Source organism: Hypanus sabinus, chromosome 2 (genome assembly GCF_030144855.1).
Source record: "Hypanus sabinus isolate sHypSab1 chromosome 2, sHypSab1.hap1, whole genome shotgun sequence".
Lineage (NCBI taxonomy): Eukaryota > Metazoa > Chordata > Chondrichthyes > Myliobatiformes > Dasyatidae > Hypanus > Hypanus sabinus.
This window is the reverse complement of record NC_082707.1, coordinates 166821716-166841751: the sequence shown is the minus strand read 5'-3', so window position 1 is coordinate 166841751 and position 20036 is coordinate 166821716. Positions and strand designations below refer to the sequence as shown.

The window sequence follows — 20036 nt, the reverse complement described above, 5'->3', positions numbered from 1 at the left end:
AATTAATAAAACTAACCTGAAAAATTATTCTTGAAATATATTAACCTTGGAGGTTCTGAGTTGAGCTGATTTAGTGTGCCATCACTACTTAATGGTCGGATCTAGTTACAATAATAAAATAAAACTTGTTAATGCAAAATTGAAGCAGAGTAATGTCACTAAGAACAGATCTTTGTATTAGGAACTGCAACCACCTACAATACCTTTCGAAGAGGAATTGTTTGGACCCATTCCATGGTGTTCACATCAAAAACATCCACACCATACTCACTGTAGATTGTTAGATATGAAGTAGCATAACCTGGTATAGGCAAAAAAAGCATATAATCAGTCAAATTGAGTGAAGGGTGTATCTCCATATGTCCAAAATTGGCTTAACCCATGTGTGAGAATTTCAGGCACAGATTATAACCATTGTAAATGTAAATTCAATAAATCTTTGCATAGGTTTAAAAGATATTACAACAGGTTAATGTCTCATCTGAAAGATGACACCCCAAATAAAATTGCATACCTTTTGTACTGCATTAGAATTTCTGGAGTGATACGTGAACACAGCCTCCTAACTCAGAGTTGACACTCACAGTTGACAATCAAACAATACAATAGAGAATCTAAAATTATTGGATTGAGACTAAGTTGTGAATAGAATGAAGGGATTGTAAAAGGACATAGATAAGTTAAGTGGGCAAATAGAGCTGTAATTATCCTTTTTTTCCAATCTTTTTATTGATTTAAAAAAGTGTGTATACAAACAGGAAGAGAATATCTCTGGTATATACGTCGACAGCTGCACATACAGAAAGTAAAATAAACAATATCAGAATCACACATAGTATTGATCTACAAAGTATGAATTTGATATAGAATGTATAATTCTCTTATCAATTTATGAAGAAAGGAAGGACTATTAGAAATTTTTATATAAAAGAAATGAGAAAAAAACGTAATTATCCTTTTTAGCAAAGTAAATAGAAGCAACACATGAATCGAGCAGGTGGCAGGGATTCAGATTTCTGGATCGTTGGGACCTCTTTTGGGGCAGGCGTGACCTGTACGAAAAGGAAGGGTTACACTTGTATCCAAGGGTGACCAATATCCTGGCAGAAAGGTTTGCTAAGGCTACTGGGGAGAGTTTAAACTAGAATGACTGGGGGCTGGGAACCAAACTGAAGAGATGGAGGAAGGGCGGTTGGCTCACAAATAAAAAAAGCTTGTAGGCAATGTGAGAGAGAGGATAGGCAGGTGATAGAGAAGGGATGTGCTCAGTCTGATGGTTTGAGATGTGTCCATTTTAATGCAAGAAGCATCATGAACGAAGCAGATGAGCTTAGAGCATGGATCAGTATCTGGAGCTATGATGTTATGGCTATTACAGAGACTTGGATGTCTCAGGGGCAGGAATGGCTGCTGAGTGTGCCAGGCTTTAGATGTTTCAGAAAGGACAGGGAGAGAGGCAAAAGAGGTGAGGGCATGGCACTGCTGATCAGAGATAGTGTCACAGCTGCAGAAAAAGAGGAAGCCATGGAGGGACTGTCTAATAAGTCTCGGTGGGTGGAAGTTAGAAACAGGAAGGGGTCAATAACTCCACTGGGTGCTTTTTTTAATAGACCACCCGATAGTAACAGGGTCATCGAGGAGCAGACAGGAAGACAGATTCTGGAAAGGAGCAATAATAACAGGGTTGTTGTGGTGGGAGATTTTAATTTCCCCAATACTGACTGGCATCTTCCTGGAGCAAGGGGTTCAGATGGGGTGGAGTTTGTTAGGTGTGTTCAGTAACAGGAGAGGCTGTACCTGATCTGGTATTGGGAAATGAACCTGATTAGGTGTCAGGTCACTCAGTGGGTGAGCATTTTGGAGATAATGATCATAATTCTACCTCCTTTACCATAACACTGGAGAGGGAAAGGAACAGACAAGTTAGGAAGTGTTTTATTGGAGTAAGGGGGAATATGAAGCTATCAGGCAGGAACCTGGAAGCATAAATTGGGAACATATGTTCCCAAATGTATGGCAGAAATGTGGCAAATGTGCAGAAATGTGGCAAATGTCCAGGGGATATTTGCGTGATGTTCTCCAATGAGACAGGGAAAGGATGGTAGGGTACAGAAACCGTGGCGTACAAAAGCAGTTGAAAATCTAGTCAAGGAGAAAAGAAAAGCTTACAAAAGGTTCGAAAAACTAGGTAATGATAGAGATCTAGAAAATTATAAGGCTAGCAGGATGGATCTTAAGAATGAAATTAGGAGAGCCAGAGGGGACATGAGAAGCTGTTGGCGAGCAGGATTAAGGAAAACTTTACTTTACTGTCACCAAACAATTGATACTAGAGCGTACAATCATCACAGCGATATTTGATTCTGCACTTCGTGCTCCCAAAACCCAAGGCATTCTACAAGTATGCAAAGAGCAAGAGGATAAGGACCAATCAAGTGTGACAGTGGAGAAGTGTGTATGGAATCGGAGGAGATAGTGGAGATGCTTAATGAATACTTTGCCTCAGTATTCACTATAGAAAAGGATCTTGTCAATTGTAGGGATGACTTACAGTGGACTGAAAAGCTTCAGCATATAGACATTAAGAAAGAGGATGTGCTGGAGCTTTTGGAAAGCATCAAGTTGGACAAGTCACTGGGACCAGATGAGATATACACCAGGCTACTGTGGGAGGAGAGGGAGGAGATTGCTGGTCCTCTGGCAATGATTTTTGCCTCATCAATGGGGATGGGAACAGTTCCAGAGGATTAGAGGGTTGCAGATGTTGTTCCTTTATTCAAGAAAGGGAGTAGAGACAGTCCAGGAAATTATAGACCAGTGACTCATACTTCAGTGGTTTTAAGTTGATGGAGAAGATCCTGAGAGGCAGGATTTATGAACATTTGGAGAGGCATAATATGATTAGGAATAGTCAGCAAGGCTTTGTCAAAGGCAGGTTGTGCCTTACAAGCCTGACTGAATTTTTTGAGGATGTGACTAAACACATTGATGAAGGTAGAGCAGTAGATGTAGTGTACATGTATTTCAGCAAGGCATTTGATCAAATACCCCCATGGAAGGCTTATTGAGAAAGTAAGGAGGCATGGGATCCAAGGGGACATTGCTTTGTGGATCCAGAATTAGCTTGCCCACAGAGACAAAGAGTGGTTGTAGATGGGTCATACACTGCATGGAGGTCGGTGACCAGTGGGGTACCTCAAGGATCTGTTCTGGGACCCCATCTCTTCATGATTTTTATAAATGACCTGAACGAGGAAATGGAGGAATGGGTTAGTAAATTTGCTGATGACACAAAGGTTGAAGGTGTTGTGGATAGTGTGGAGGGCTGTCACAGGTTACAACGGGACATTGATAGGATGCAAAACTGGACTGAGAAGTGGCAGATGGAGTTCAACCCAGATAACTGTGAGCTAATTCATTTTGGTAGGTCAAATATGATGGCAGAATATAGTATGAATGGTAAGACTCTTGGCAGTGTGGAGGATCAGAGGGATCTTGGGGTCTGAGCCCATAGGACACTGAAAGCTGCTGCACAGGTTGACTGTGTGGTTAAGAAGGCATATGCTGTATTGGCTTTCATCAATCGTGTGATTGAGTTTAGGAGCTGAGAGGTAATGTTGTAGCTATATAGGACCCTGGTCAGATCCCACTTGGAGTACTGCGCTCAGTTCTGGTCACCTCACTAGAGGAAAGATGTGGAAACCATAGAAAAGGTGCAGAGGAGATTTGCAAGGATATTGCTTGGATTGGGGAGCATGCCCTATGAGAATAGGTTGAGTTAACTTGGCCTTTTCTCCTTGGAGGATGAGAGGTGACCTGACAGAGGTGTATAAGATGACGAGAGGCATTGATCGTGTGGATAGTCAGGCTTTTTCCCAGGGCTGAAAGGGTTAACACGAGAGGGCACAGTTTTAAGGTGATGTCAGGGGTAAGTTTTTTTTTTACGCAGAGGGTGGGGAGTGGATTTGATAGGGTCTTTCCTGGATAGGTACATGGAGCTTAGCAAAATAGAAGGCTATGAATAACCCTAGGTAATTTCTAAAGTAAGTACACATTCAGCACAGCATTGTGTGCCAAAGGGCTGGCAAGCAGACAGAACAATTGAAGAAAGACTTAAAAATTTTTCCACTTATTTCTAGAGGATGACTGTTCCTGATTTACTATTTCAGTTATATGGGGCCTCAATGAGATCACATTTGCATCACTGTTCATATTATTTGTCCCCTTATTTAAAGGAAGATGGTTATGCCTTGGAGGCATTTCAGAGGTTACCAGAGAAATTCCTTAAAAGGATTGGCTGTCATTTGAGAAAAGTTTAGAGAGAACAGGCTTGAATTCAGTTATGTCTAGAAAAGTGAGGAGACAAATGAAACATACAAGACTCTGAGATATCTTGACAGATGAAACTAAGAACAATAGCTTATAAGAAGCCACCTCTCTGAGGCAGATATAATGCAACTTCTTCTCATTTTGGAATTATTTTCCGTCTGCTGCTGTCAAATAGATAATGCACTCAGCACTGTTGGCTGAATACAGTCTTCGGCATTACACTGCCATCAGTAGATGACTACAATGCCTTGGAGCTCGTATTCCATGAGCTGTTTTATTGTCCAAGGCTAGATGCTCCTGATTTTGCTGTTTAGCATGGACATTGTTCCATTTGCAGCTTCAGCACAGTAGCACCTTATTTATGGTTATAGACTAATGGAATACATTTCTGCTGCTGATCATGATCATCAGTACCTCTCCATTTAGGAACTTCCAGTTCAATCCTGTCTGTCCCAACTAACACAATAGGATGGGTGATGAGATGAGTGTGAAATCAGGATTTTAATCCACAATTGTATGATGGTAACTTTGACAAAAACTGTTATGGAATAATAGGTAAGAGGAAAAGCTGGGGAATCAAACAACATCCTAGATGTTGAGATGTAAAGATGTCTAGATGTAAAGAGTTGAGCTACAGAAACAGTTCTTGACCCAAGACGTTGACTGTTTATTCCCCTCCAATAGATGCCGCCTGACCTGCTGACCAGCATTTTGTGCATTTTACACAATATTTTCAGCATCTGCTATAACATTACCATTGCTGTCTTGGGGGAACCCACTGACCAGAATCTCAAATGCAACCACCTATAAGACTTGGTCAAGGGTTCAGTTGTTTATAACAAATGGAGGCATTTCCTGACATCCCAAAGATATACCACCATCAAAAAGGCACATTAGCAATGGATGAGTGCAGCTCCAGCAACATCACGCTATCCAGGATAGAGAAATGTACTTGAATAATGTCCCAACCACCATGCCATTAATTCCCACCACCACCAACACACCATAGCCATAAGTGCATGTTAACCACAAAATGTTCTCCAGTTATTATTCTAGATTACTCCAATGTCAGCAGCTCTCAAAATGCACCCTCTGATAACACAACGGCAACAAGCGCTGTGCACCATCCTGACTATAAACAAGTTTCACTTCTTCACCACCGATGTCTAAATGCCAGAACTCCCTCTCACAAGCTCTCTGAAAGCACCTTCATGAGGAGTGCAATCGGTCAACAGTCTTACTCATTACCACCTTCTGTAGGGAAATCAGAGATAGGCAATAAAATCTAGATTCGCCAGCAATGCCAAGACTCTGAAAGATGAACAGCCCTAAAATAAAATACACCTGGAAGAGACTGGCCAGTTTATCTGCTGCATTGATTCATCCAACTGCCTGCTGCAAACCCAGCCTGACAATTGTATCCTCGGATGTGTGATCAACTCAGTCAGTGGACTCAGTCAGGCAACACATACTGGTGGATGTTGAAAACCAACCAAGATTATATTCTGTTCCTATTGCTACTTTCAGTGTTTCTTCCAAGCGCTGATGCATCAGCTGAGGGAGGATAAGTGGAAATCAGGCCATTTTCCACACTGAGTCCATTAGACTTCATGGAGTCTGGAGTAAATGTTGAAGGTTCCTAAGGATACTCTCCCACCACAAAGAGTAGATCCAAACACAGAAGTTACTCTTTAGAGGTTTCTATTCAAAAGTAATATTTAGAAAATATAATTAGTTTAATGAAAGATCTTTCACTGTCTGATTAGGTAATGTTATTGTATGGGTTTCTGTTTTACAGAGTTAGTCACCAAATCAAGCCTATAACTGGTTTTCTGCTACAATATTATTCAGCCTGTCCATCTTGGTCCATTCAGAATACTCTACATATTTGTATTTTTTAAAATCTTGTTAAAAAAATTGAAGTGTAGAATACACAGTCTTCTTGAAGCCCAAATTATTTAATATTAATTCAATTCCATGGATAATTATTAGATTTCTTACATAAGAAACTGCTTTGGGAAAACCTAGAGTTAGGCTGCCTATAGATGACAAATTTATACTAAAGTAAGAAAGAATATGACTAAGTAGAAAATTCCCAAAAAGAAACCCTGAAAGGAACCAGCATGAAAAACTATACATACCACAGGCAACAGGAACTGCAGGCCACATTAATTCTTGCATGCGCGATCTTCTGCCTTGCAAATCTACATATACCCCAATGTGGCTGAAGCAGAGCAAATACTCCTTGCTGCTAATCTGCACAGCACATAGAGCATCAAAAGATTGTTGAGAGAGAAATGCAAGTGATGTGTCCATTGGATTTACAAGGTTAATGGAAGGTCCATCTCCCTGGACATTAAGCAGCGAAAATCCAGAAGGGTAGCCAATGCACAACCTTTCGTCAAATACTGCCATCCATTGCACGCAGCCTGGGGCCTGAATCTCATTGAATTTCTTATAATAAGGCTTAGTTCGGCTAGTTTCATAGCACAAGATCTGTCGTTTCACTGCCACAAACAGACAGCTCACAACACTCTGCCGCAAAGATCCAGTAACCATAGTCTGACAGCCTTTTGTTTCAGCAAGTTTAACATCAAAGGTGGTCTCAGGTCCATCAAAAGCAGCCCATGGATAAAAATGAACATGTTTGTTTCGGCCACAAATAAGGACAATTAGATTTTCTTTGGGAATAAGTTCAATCTGGTGGACCTTCTTACAGTCAGCTGCACGTATTATCACTGCAATCAGAGAAAAATAATTTTATACAGTGTAAGATTTCCTGCTATCAAAATTCATAATAATGTAATTAAAGTACATTTTAATCATTTGCTAACTCTTTAAACCTTTCTGAATTTAGTAAAATATTTAGAGAAGTTAATTTCTATTATTTGCTTCAACGTGTTACAATACACATTTTTGAAACTGGCAACATTGCTCAGTTACAATTACTGAACTAATGTTGATAGTCTAAGATTAAAGTAGCAAATCGATTATTTAGTAGCTTACTATCTCGTGTTAGCTCTACTGCATAAAGTCCTTCCTCTGTGCCTAGAGCTATACGCTCACGATCTAGGAGGGAAAAAAGAAATTCAGTTTGATTGTGCAAAAAGAAACTCTAAAGCTTAGTGTTAGAAATTGTACTGATAATTCAGTAAAAAATATGCCAATTAACTTACCTATAACAGCAGCAGATAAGCTTGTTTTAATTAATGGCAGTGTACTATCATATGCTTCTTGTGGAGTATATACAACTCTATTTCTAAGTTTATTTTTTTGTAGGATATTCTGCAGCCCTTCCAAGATTCCAACCCATTTCCTCTTCTCACTTTCACTTTCTGTTAGAATAAGCAATGAACAAGTCCTTGGTGGCGAGGAGAGGAGCATTGTGGTCACCTATTGAACAAATTGGAGTGATATTCATCAATAAATTGCATTTAAAAGTAATCAATCTTTCTTACTGTGAACAACATTTGTTTTGATTTTTCCACAAGAACCAAATATTGCCAACCATGTTATTAATTTAAAAAAGTATCTCTGTCTTTCACTATGTGGTGTAATGCAGGATTGTGCCACAGAATTGCAAAACAAAATCACTAAGTTCAGTAGCAATACTTCTAAAGGAACCTCCTACTCTGGGTCTGGATAACTGGAAGGAAGGGTCCAATAAACTACAACACAGTGTCTATGAATGAATGGTACAAAATAGTTCTCTCTTCCACAATATCCTGCCTTTGCAGAGAAAGTGAGATGGGGAGAGGAATGGGTCTGAGAAAGAATAATGTGAGGAGTGAAAGAAAGGATCCACTGAAGTTGAAGGTAAAGAACTAATCACATTGTCACATTGGAGGGCCAAGGTATGGAACAGGGAAGTGTGGAAAAAGCTGACGTGGACAGAGGCTGATGAAATATATGAATCAGTAATGGAAATCAATGGGTTGAAATGCTGTGTGGATGATGGGAAGAAGCTTCCTGACAAAGAATAATTTTATTCAAATTGAATTTCATACAGAGCCTGTTATTCCTGAATGGTATGAAAACAAAATATGGATTAAGGGCTTTCAATCATAACTGAAACTCTCATTTCATGTACTTCTATATGCCAGGACAAATCACAAGATTTTATTTTGAGTGATTAATGCTAACCTTGAAAATGCAAGGAATATCCTTTCTGGTGGCATGAATTACATCAGATGCAAATACTGAGCTCACAGAAAAAGCTTCATCTCTGCAAATTAAAGTTTTACAACATTAATCACATATCATATATCCCAATGATATCATCACAATATAAAAACATAAGAGAGAATTCTATATTTTTCTAGAAAATATATGCACTCTAAATATGAATTTACCAATCTTCTACAAATAAATATGATGCCTAACATTTCCCTTGTACGTTAAGTCATTTATGGGTCATTTGACATTGCGAATAGATGTAAAAAAAAGGGTGGATGAAGTATGTTTTGTTACAAGTTCATGGATAATCACTGGAAGTTATACAACCTTATTTATTTATAAAATACTTTCCAAGACAAATGTAAGTACAATTACTTCTGACTCAATAAATTATTTTGAGGTCATCCCTAGTTACCCTACTGCAAATTGGTGTTTCTAATAATATTCCACTAAGACTAAGAATTTGGGTAGAGAATGCACTGGGTAAAGCAACATGAACAGTATTTGGCATAACAATGTGATGTAAATGGAATTGAGGGAGTTTATACTTAGATGCTTAGTTTAATTTGAATTCCACACATTAGGCATCTCCCTACATCGCTGCCACTGCACTTGCTTTGCAGATCCCAACATTGTGCAGCATAAAAGAAATGTTCTTCCACTCACCAACATTCTATGATGATCAGTAATTGACCCCACTGCCAAAGGAAGCAGTTTTTCTCTTCCTTCATTGCCTACACGTTTTTTTGATTTTAAAAGATTATTTCAGATCCACTTACAGGCTATTTCATTCCAAAAACAACCTTAGAATTCTAGGAAATCCACATACCTGAAGTCCCTCATCCTTGGAGTCATTTTAATAAATCTCTCCTGCATTCTCCATAGATAAAAATTACATCCTTCTTGGAATATGGAGCAAGACATCCAGAACTGGACACAATACTCCAATTTGTGATTGAACCAATGTTTTATAAAAGGTTAATTGTGACTAATTTGCTTTTGTACTCTATGCCTATTTTTTTTATAAAGCCCAGTGTGTTGTGTGTTTTAACCACATTCTCAACAAGCCCTGCCATTGTCAACAAACTACGCACATATATCCAAGATCCCTCTCTTTATTTATTCCTCTTGGGTATTGTTTCCTCTGGTTTATATTGCCCTTCCTCATTCTTCATGTCACACTCAACAGTGCTCACTATCAAATTTCATCTAACACCAAATCATTCATTCCGCCAACCTATTGATTTGAAACTCTTTAAAGCTTATTATTATCCTCCTCACAATTCACTATATCTCCAAGCTTCATTTGAAATCTGGCCACTTACAGTCAAATCATAGCAATCTGTTTGACAGCATCCCCACCCATTCACTCCACCTCCAACACACAACAGTTTGAATCTACAAGATGCACTGCAGCAGCTCACCAAACTCCTTTAACAGCACCTTTCACACCCATAGCCTCTACCAGCTAGAAGGACAAGGGCAGCAAAGGTATGCAATACCACCACTCGGAAGTTCACTCCAGGACACACATCATCCCCAGTTATAAGTATACCATTCCTTCACTACCACTGGATTAAAATCCTGGAACTCCTGTCCTTAAAGCAATATAAGTAACCCACACCTCAAGAATTGTAGTAGGTCAAAAGAGCAGCTCACCACCACCTTCAAGGACATTTAGGGATGGGCAATGAATGCAGACTCAACCTACAAACTCTACATCCCCTGAATGAATTAAAAATATCCCAGTCATTAAGTAAACTGGTAATCCTAGTACCAATATCTGAAGAACTCTTGCACACTTCCCTCAGTTGATAAAATCTTTTCCTACAAAGGGAATAGTGAAAAGTTCTTTTTCAGATCAGAATTATGTCTAGTATTCATTAAAAAGTCAGTACCATGACTACTACTTTTTAGATATATTTACCAACTACTTAGTCCATTTATACTATATTAGCTTAAGTTCCCTTCCTGATCCTTGCAGCTTTCAAATACACTTTAGTTATGCATTTTTCTCTCTTGAATCATTCTGCACCTGACTACTATTGATTTTGTTGCTAATTACTGTTTCGACAAGGCAATCCATCACCATAATTAAACTGAACCACTTGCAGTTACTGAGTTTATTCCTGGTCCTTATGTGAATGAGTTTATCATTTGCAATCTTCCACTCAGACATTATTTTTGAATCTATACATTTGAACAATTATAGCCGGACACCTGCAATTTCCTCCCCTGAGCAACCTAAAATGCATCTCATCTGGACCAGCTGACATAAAGTAACTACAGATCAGTCAGTTTAATCCTTGTGGTGGAATTGCGGCTGCAATTTCAGTTGATTGTGAAGTCCACTAGGTTGTATCAGATATTGCTGAAGGGCTTCCGGTCACAGTTGACAAAATCAGAGCAGAAATGGCTGCAGATCCTCTTCTTCAACACATCTCCAGATTCCATAATAGATGGCCAGTCAAGGTTGAGGAAGACGTTGTACCCTTCTACTGACATCATACGTCGCTCTCAACTGTGGACTCCTGCCTCATACTTGAAAGCAGAATTGAGATTGCACAAACACTTTGACAAAAAGTACTGAAACAATTCCATGGTCACCTGGGCATCATTCAAATGAAAGCCCCGACAAGATTCTTTGTGTACTGACTGGACAAACAGAAAGCTATTACGTCCAATGCAAGCAGCATTCTCAGTGCTCTGTGGCAGCAAAGAATCCAAGTAGAGCCGATCCACAACCAGGACCTCAGGCTACCAGATCTTGGAGTCGAGCACATGTTGTCTTCGCTGACCCAATAAATGGGAGTACCTACCTTGTCCTGGTTGATACCTATTCCAATAGCTACAAGTATTATCTATGAAGTCAATAATGACAGAAACTACCATTCAACAGATGCTACGGATCTTGAGCTGCCTTAGGATGCCAGAAATGCTAACTTCTGACAACTACACTCAATTCAGCTCATAGTTCGCTGCATTCTCGCCAGGACAGTGGAAATATCCACATCAGTTCAACTCAAAGGGCAAGGAAAGAGGTTTGCGGATACCTTCAAATGGTCACTTCTGAAATACAGAGGGGAAGGAGCATCATCCAAGGCTCTCAACACATTTCTGGTGCCATTTCAAATTTCACTGCAGCCAGGACTCATGCTGAAGCGATTTTCGGAAGAAAACTGCGCACAGTATTGGACACAATATTGACAGTGTCCAATATCCAAGACAGCAGATGGTCAGGTGCACAAAGGCAGGGACACAGATCTCGGTCAACAGGTGAAATTATTCAAGCCCAGAACTGCAGGGTGGGCCAGTCAAAATCACAATGATCACTGTGTACCAGATTGCCAAACGGATGGGGAGAGTGCTCTATGATGTAACCATGGACAGACATCGCTGGCGATGCCACATCAACCAGTTGCGGCCACGGCTCCCAAAGGCATGTTTGTTGGGCAGATCATCAAACACAAAGCTGAACCTTCTTTTCCTCCTGGAAGGGTTTTATTTACACTAACTGAACTAACCACCTGCACCAGCAGAGCCACAAGCAACATCACGACAAGAAAGTGACAGTTTTTTTCAAATTATGCAAGCAATTAAAGCAAACAGCATTCCGAACCAAAACTGAGTCCTCGGATCCAAACCCAGAGCAGCCCGCAGTAGGCCTAAAGCCTGGCATATCAGTTCATGTTAGCGGGCATGGAGCACAGCTGATGCAGCAGTCTTTATAGCCTTAGCACATGGAGAGAGGAGTGACCATCATGAAGAATGAGCAACATCAGCTCTTGCTCTGGATCCTGATACCCTGTCGTTTGTATACCTCTATCAAATCTTTCCTCATTCTTTTATGCTTTCGGGAATAAAGTCTTGACCTATTAACCTTTCCCTATAACTCAAGTCCTCAAGTTCTGGTGATATCCTTGTAAACTGTCTCTGCACTCTTTCAATTTTATTGATATATTTCTTGTCGTAACACAATACTCCAAAATACACCTCACCAATGTCTTACACTACTTTTAACAACTCCTTACTCACTACCTTGACTTATGAAGACTGATATGCCAAAAGCCTTCTTTACGACTGTAATTACCCATGACACCACTTTCAATTAATTATGAACCTGTATTCCCAGATCCCTCTGTTCCACTGCACTCCTCAGTGCTCTACTCCTCACTGTGTAAGACCTATCATGGTTGGTCCTTCCAAATGCAACATCTCACACTTAACTGCATTAAATTTCACCTGCGATATTTCAGCCCATTTTTCCTGCTGGTCCAGATCCCGCTGCAAGTTTTGATAGTCTTCCTTGCAGTCCACTACACCATCAACCTTGGTGTCATCCATAAATTTGCAGTCCTGAGATCACAACCCTGCAGGTCCTGTCCTTTAACTTAGCACTTAACTCTCTGAATTCACTTTCCCAGACCTTATCATTCTTCCTACCCATGTCATTGGTACCAGTATGGTCCTTGATTTCTGACCATTCACCCTCCTACTTAAAACTGCTGGACTCTATCCAAAATGTCCCTGACTTTGGCACCCAGGAGACAACATACCATCTGGGAATCTCATTCTTCTTCACATCTCCTGTCAGTTCTCCTAACCAATAAATCCCCCATCACTACAGCTCGCCTCTTCTCCCCACTTCCATTCTGAGCCACAGACCTGACTGAGGTGACTTTCTTCTGCTGGGTAATCACTCATGCCAACAGTATAAAAATATGGTCTATCTGCTCATGAGCAAAACAGCCACAGGGCTACCCTGCACTATCCCTTTTCCCCCTCTTGATGGTCACCCAGTTACCTGTGTCCTGCACCAGGGGTGTAACTACTTCCCTGTATGTCCTGTCCATCAACCCCTCAGCCTTCTAAATGATTTGGAGTTCATCCAGTTCCAGCTCCAATTCCTTAACATATTCTGACAGAAACTATACTGGATACACTTCTTTCATTTGGCAGGGACATTGGAGGTCTCCCTGCTTTCCTTCATACAGCAAGAGGAACATTCCACTATCCTGCCTGGCACCCCACTGCTCTTAACTGTGCAATAAGAAAGCAAGAAAAATTAAATGAAAATAAAATCTACCTACAGTCTCTTCTCCTCGCCAAAGCCCTGAACTACCAACACTGGCCCACTTACATAATGGCTACTCCGCTTAATTTCTTTTTATTGGACCTTGCCAAGTGCCTAATTATGCACACTCTCCTTGAGAACTGCAGTGTGCAGAATGTCCTTTTGAAATTTCTCTCCCATTATACAATCCAATGCCTCCTTGGGAACTGTGGTGCGCAAAATTCATCTCGTGTAATATCAGTAACCAATTCAAACAATGAGGATTTTAACTGTCAGTCCATGCAAGTCATATTAACATCCCAAGTATGAAGAAATGATTTAAGTACTGCTTAGTGATGTCAAACTCAAGAGAATATTGCTATGGATCTAAATTTTATAATGTTTAGGATTCATGAAGAAATAGTCACAAGTATTGATTTTTTTTCCCCTTTTATGAGCACATAAATAAATCAAAGGAAATAAACACTGATATCCTCTAGTCTGAAAGAGGAAGTATCAATAATCCACACTGACAAATTATTACTCTTTCTAGCTATGAAAACTTACCTCAAATCTAGCACCTGGCTAGCAACAACTCCAGGCTGTGTGGATCTGCCTTCAGCTACATCATAGAGAAAAAGCTTACAATCACAAACAACTGCATATGCGCGTTGCCATCCTTTCTTCACTCCAGTCGGCTTAGGAACCTTAAGTACCAACAAAGGAAGCAAATTAAAGTTGTAATGTTTCTGGTCAACATGATATTTCAGTTAGAATCTCTGCACAAATTCCTTTAAATATTGAAATACTCAATTGTCTTCTCTAAAACCTTTACACTATTTTTATACCTTTTTCCTCAACTAGTTAGATTCAGACAACACAAAGTACACTGCAGCTGCTGTGGTCAAATCAAGATGTATAAAAAAGCTGGATGAACTCAGCAGGTCGGGCAGCTTCCGTTGAAAGAAGCAGTCAACGTTTCGGGTCAAGACAAAGGGTCTCCACCCGGAATGTTGACTGCTTCTTTCAACGGATGCTGCCCGACCTGCTGAGTTCATCCAGCTTTTTTGTACGTCTAGATACAGACAACTATTGCTTTTTATTTTAATCTTTGCAGTTCCAAAAATAATTATGTGTTGTTATCCTAAAGAATGAAATCTACCCAAAAAAAAACTTGGTACACTGTTTAAGGCAGCACAATGTTGATCAGAAACCTACTTGAGCGCTATGGCACAGTTAGCCACCTATTGGAATTGATACTCCAGTTGATATCAAGCCGATTGCCTCCTTGTGTTTCCGTTTTACTTATGTTATAGACAAACAACATTGTAAATGTTCAATATTGAGAACATCTGAACAGGAATTTTCAAAGAGACATCTTGGTATGTCAGTCTACAAACTCCCATTCTTTCACACGAGTGCTAATACAACAAAAGTGATTTAGATTAGATTATCATATATATCAGTCTGCAATGAAATCCCTTGCTTGCATCAAATCACAGAGTAAACAGAATACATGGTAAGAACAAATACAGTGACAAACACAAAACAACAGAATGGTCTGATATTGAGTAAATACTGAGGCACAAATCAATTGAGAAGTTGCAGAACCTGGGCCTCTGTACCACCCTCTGCAATTGGATCCTTGACTTCTTACCAGAAGACTACAATCTGTGCGAATCGGTGATAATAACTCCACCTCAACACTGGAGCACCTCAGGGGTGTGTGCTTAGCTCACTGCTCTACTGTCTATATACACATGACTAGACATAGCTCAATTATCATCTATAAATTTGCTGGCAATACAACCATTATTGGTAGAATTTCAGATGGTGACGAGAGGGTGTACATGAGTGAGATATGCCAACTAGCGGAGTGGTGTCGCAGCAATAACCCGGCACTTAATGTCAGTAAGACGAAAGAGCTGACTGAACTTCAGGAAGAGTAAGACAAAGCAACACATAGAAATCCCCATAGAGGGATCAGAAGTGGAGAGAGTGAACAGTTTCAAGTTCTTGGGTGTCAAGATCTCTGAGGATCTAACCTGGTCCCTATATGTCGATGCAGTTATAAAGGCGGCAAGACTTCAAAAGGAGTTTGAAGAGATTTGATATCTCAACAGATACACTCAAAAACTTATATAGATGTACCGTGGAGACCATTCTGACAGGCTGCATTACTGTCTGGTATGGGGTGGGGGTTGGGGGGGGGGGGAGCTACTGCACAAGACCGAAAGAAGCTGCAGAGGGTTGTAAATTTAGTCAGCTCCATCTTGCCCTTTTCTCACTGTTACCATCAGGTAGGGGATACAGAAGCCTGAAGGCACACACTCAGCAATTCAAGAACAGCTTCTTCCCCTCTGCCATCCGATTCCTAAAAGGACACTGAACCCTTGGACACTACCTCCCTTTTTTTAATATATATTTTTTCTGTTTTTTTGCATGATTTTTAATCTATTCAATATACATCTACTGTAACTGATTTACTTACTCATGTATTATTATTTTTCTCTTTTATATTATGTATTGCATTGAACTGCTGCTGTAGTTACAAATTTTAACAGAAGTTAACAAATTTTACCACACATGCTGGCGATAATAAACCTGATTCTGATTCATTGCTATAAACTACGGAAAAAAATAATTTTCATACCTTGACATAACCTTTGTATGCAGTTCCTATCCCTCTCTGGACATCTATTCCAAGTGGCCTCTTTGCTTGCTCAGATGGAATCGGACATACCTGAGGAGCACTGTCTTTGCACAATACGTGGCAAATAAATGAGCAAACTATGGAACAAATAAAGTAATTTTATTAACTATTTAATAAAATGCAACAAATTTTATTGCAATGCAAGTATTTGAAACTGTTGTATGGATATTTGGATACTATCTAACAACTACACAAAATTTCACTCAATGTTAATTTTGCATTGAAACAAAATACAGGTAGAGAATTAGTTCTACAAATTGCAAAGTTTCATATGATATAAATAATGTTAAATATGAATATTAAAGGTACTACTACAAATAATACTAATATATCACTCACCATCACAGGCATATCCCTGTCGCACTAAACCCACCATCAGAGATGTACAATGGCTACACTGTGTAGGGCTTGAGAAATTTCTAATGCTGACCTGATGGGCTTTAGGCTAAAAGAAATTAAAAAGTGTTATAGTCCAAAATAAGAAACAGTAAATTGATATAGTGTTAACATTTCTACTGAATAGGATTGATTAAAATTTTCTTAGAGTTTGGAATTCAGTTGGCATTAAACCTGTCATTTTGCATGAGCTTCATTAGAAATATTTTGCAGAAATTATCTGAAATAAATGAGGCTTGAACTCAAGCCGCAAAACAGCATTGTCAGAAGTCTCACATTTCAAGTCATCTGGGTTCAAGTCTGACTTCTAGAGTTGCTGCAGGGACTTTGTATGTTCTCGCTGTAACCACTTGGCTTTCCTCTGATACTTTGGATTCCTCCCACATCCTTTAGAAAGTGTTGAGTTAACTGGCCAGTGGGAGTTTTCCTTAGTGCACGTGGATGGCAGGACAATCAGAATAGTGTTCATGAGAATGTGTGATTAGTAAGGGCATCAAAGGTTAAGGGGAGAAATTAAAAAATGGGGTTGAGAGGTTAATAAATTAGCCATGATTGAATGGCTGACTCGAAGAGCAAATGGCCTAATTCTGCTTCTAAGTCATATGGTCTTATAGTAGATTACAGAAAACTAAGGGTGAAATGGAATTACTCTCTGAAAGCCAGCATGCATTCAATAAGCTGAATGCTCTACATTGTAAAGAAAGGCACAAATTATTAAAGTACAGAAAACATTACCTTTGGCAAAGGTGTAGGCTGCACAAATATTGGAGAAGTAGCAACAGGTGTAGTTTGCTGAGGTGTCACTGGCTCCTGAAATTTACAAAAAAGGAAAAATTAAGGTACAACCTTCTGATTCAGCACTTAGATTAATGCCACCCTCCAAGGAAATCTTCTAAACGTATTCCTTTTTGCAAAATTTTGTACAATTTATGCTAATTTATATTTCACTTATGAAGTTGTGTTTCTGATACTTCGTGCCTGTGATGCCACTGCAAGTAAGTCTTTTTATTGCACCCAGGCATCGTTCTTGTGCATGTGACAATAAACTGCACCTGACATTTGAACAGTTCACCACCAGTTTGATTTCACAAAATTCCCAATTGTTGTCTGGGATTTTAATTTATTCTTCAATTAAAACATTGCTCCTTTGCTACAATTTTTTATTCTTTAACAAAAAAGAGGATATCCCTGAAAATTCCTACATTCATTGCCTAGCTCACTGAAATGCTCAAAAGTCAGGCCCAGTTAATTGTCATATGCACAAGAATATGTTTGCCCTGGTGCCATAAAAACTTATTTCCACTGGTATCACAGGGATATGACATTATGTCACAAGAAAAACAAGCCAACATAAATTATTAAAAATATGCAAAAATTAATACAATTTGAACAAAAAAAGTCAACTGTAGTGTAAAGGAGTCAGTGCTGCGGAGCACATGTAGGTCTTCTGAAGATCTATCAGTGTCTTTTGAAAGGTAGGTACAGTATTTACACCAGTGACAATGAAGTAATAGCAATATTCATAAAAATATGAATATATCCAGCATTCAATGCTCAGGGTCTTAATTTTAAGCCAAGACCTTAATATTAAACAAAGTAAATTATGAAGGTTTGAGGCAAGACTTGAAGTTGGAAAATTACGAAAATATATAGCATTAGCAAGCAATAACAAAGGGAATACATAGTTTACACAATGTGTGTATCCTTTTATGGCACAAAACCCCAACAAAATAATAATAATTCACCTGTGCCTAACAACAGAAGTATTAGATCAAAGGGAAAAGTTATAATCTTGTTTATCATGAGCAGTGAGTCTGAGGATTTGGAAAATTTCAGGATTTATCTAGGTAGAACCAAGAAATTGATAAGGAAAGGCAAAGTGAAGTATGGGAATCAGCTGGTGAGATACATTAAAAAACAGACCTTAGAAGCTTCTTTAGATCTGCAAAATGAACAAAGTTTGCAGAAGTTATTGAGTCAATTCCAGAATGAGAGAAGAGGAATTAAAAATGGTAGTGAAGCTAAATAAGCAGAAGGCAAAATAGATCCTTAGAAATAATCAGACTAACTTACAGCAGTTAATTAAACTATAAGTGTTTTGTTGAAATGTGGGAGGAAATCAGGGCAACCACAGAAAAACTGGTCAGAGAGAATACACTCAATCTATATGGACAGCATCCAATTCTCCCCCACTGCTCTTCTGTGCCTAACATCCCTCCCTTATCTGGTTCCACTCATTGCTTTTCTTTATCTGCAACCTTCTGTTGTCTCTGCCATCACAACCCAGTCTCCATTGCTATTCTCCACCTCTTGCTCCCTCACCTAGCTCCATCTACCCATCAAACCCTCCTCTGCTGGATCCACCTATCACCTTTTAGATCCTGACTTAACCTTACCCCTATACTCACTAGCTCCCCCTTTATTTCTCAATCTTGATGCAGTGTCAAACCATCAACTATACCTCAGACTCCACAGATGTTGCCTGACCCACAGTTTGATTACTTGCTCAGGATTGAACCAGGGTCTCTAGAGTTCTGAGGCAGCAGAACTAACTGCTGTGCCACCAAGGGTAATTTTTGTATATCAATGGATTTGATGCCTAATACAGGAAGTGGAGTTGACAGAGCTGCCATGACATTTTAAATAATGCAACAGGTTTCAGGAGACAAAGAACATGCACTTGATTCCAGTCTTTCATAGTCTCAAGTCCACGATTAATTAGCCTTAGGGTAGAGGGGCTGAACTGCCATCTTAAACAGGAACAACGTTTTTTCATGCAATTTAATTTCAGAGGGCACTTAAAAGTTAAATGCAATGTTGAACCACGATCATATAATATAATAATTTTTCTTCTTTAAAAGGAATTAATTAACTGAATGGTTTTTAACTTAATGAAAATCTAGTAATTCTGTAATCATTATTACAAATATTATTTTTAAAATTAGAATTATTTAAATAATCATAGTTATCAGATTTGTGGATCATCAATCCTCATGATTACTTATTCAGTGAAATTACCACTTTTGTACCTGTGGCAAATGATGATAACACTCCACAGATTCTTACACTGAGATCTCATTTGATTTTTAATGCTGTCTTGGGTTAAAAAAAACACTTTATAAAGCTAAGTATTACTCATTTTTAAGTCCATCATTGATTCTGTTCCACAAAATTATGATGGAGGTGGCCATGATAAACATTCCATGTTGTAATTCTGTCTCTCCACCAGAGGAAATACTGCAGCTGTGCAAGGGGGAAATTATAATTAGAGTATATCAAGCTTACAACCATCAAAAATATGAAGGGTGAAATCTGCCTGCTGAAAGGGGGAGGAAAAGGAAGTTAACGCCAGAAGAATAAATTATACTG

The 20036-nt window shown here is 39.1% G+C and overlaps 1 protein-coding gene across 1 annotated transcript in view; it reads right to left on the bottom strand.

Annotated features, from left to right (window-relative positions):
* cdc42bpb (CDC42 binding protein kinase beta (DMPK-like)) overlaps window positions 1-20036 on the bottom strand; it is a 209338-nt gene that overhangs the window by 11095 nt on the left and 178207 nt on the right. The window contains exons 23-32 of the mRNA XM_059958771.1: window positions 17403-17477; window positions 16611-16716; window positions 16212-16348; window positions 14126-14265; window positions 8473-8554; window positions 7506-7722; window positions 7336-7398; window positions 6471-7067; window positions 204-301; window positions 17-101 (exon numbers count right to left, since the gene is read on the bottom strand). Coding sequence (XP_059814754.1) covers window positions 17-101; window positions 204-301; window positions 6471-7067; window positions 7336-7398; window positions 7506-7722; window positions 8473-8554; window positions 14126-14265; window positions 16212-16348; window positions 16611-16716; window positions 17403-17477 — 1600 coding nt within the window. The remainder of the gene's footprint in view (window positions 1-16; window positions 102-203; window positions 302-6470; window positions 7068-7335; window positions 7399-7505; window positions 7723-8472; window positions 8555-14125; window positions 14266-16211; window positions 16349-16610; window positions 16717-17402; window positions 17478-20036) is intronic.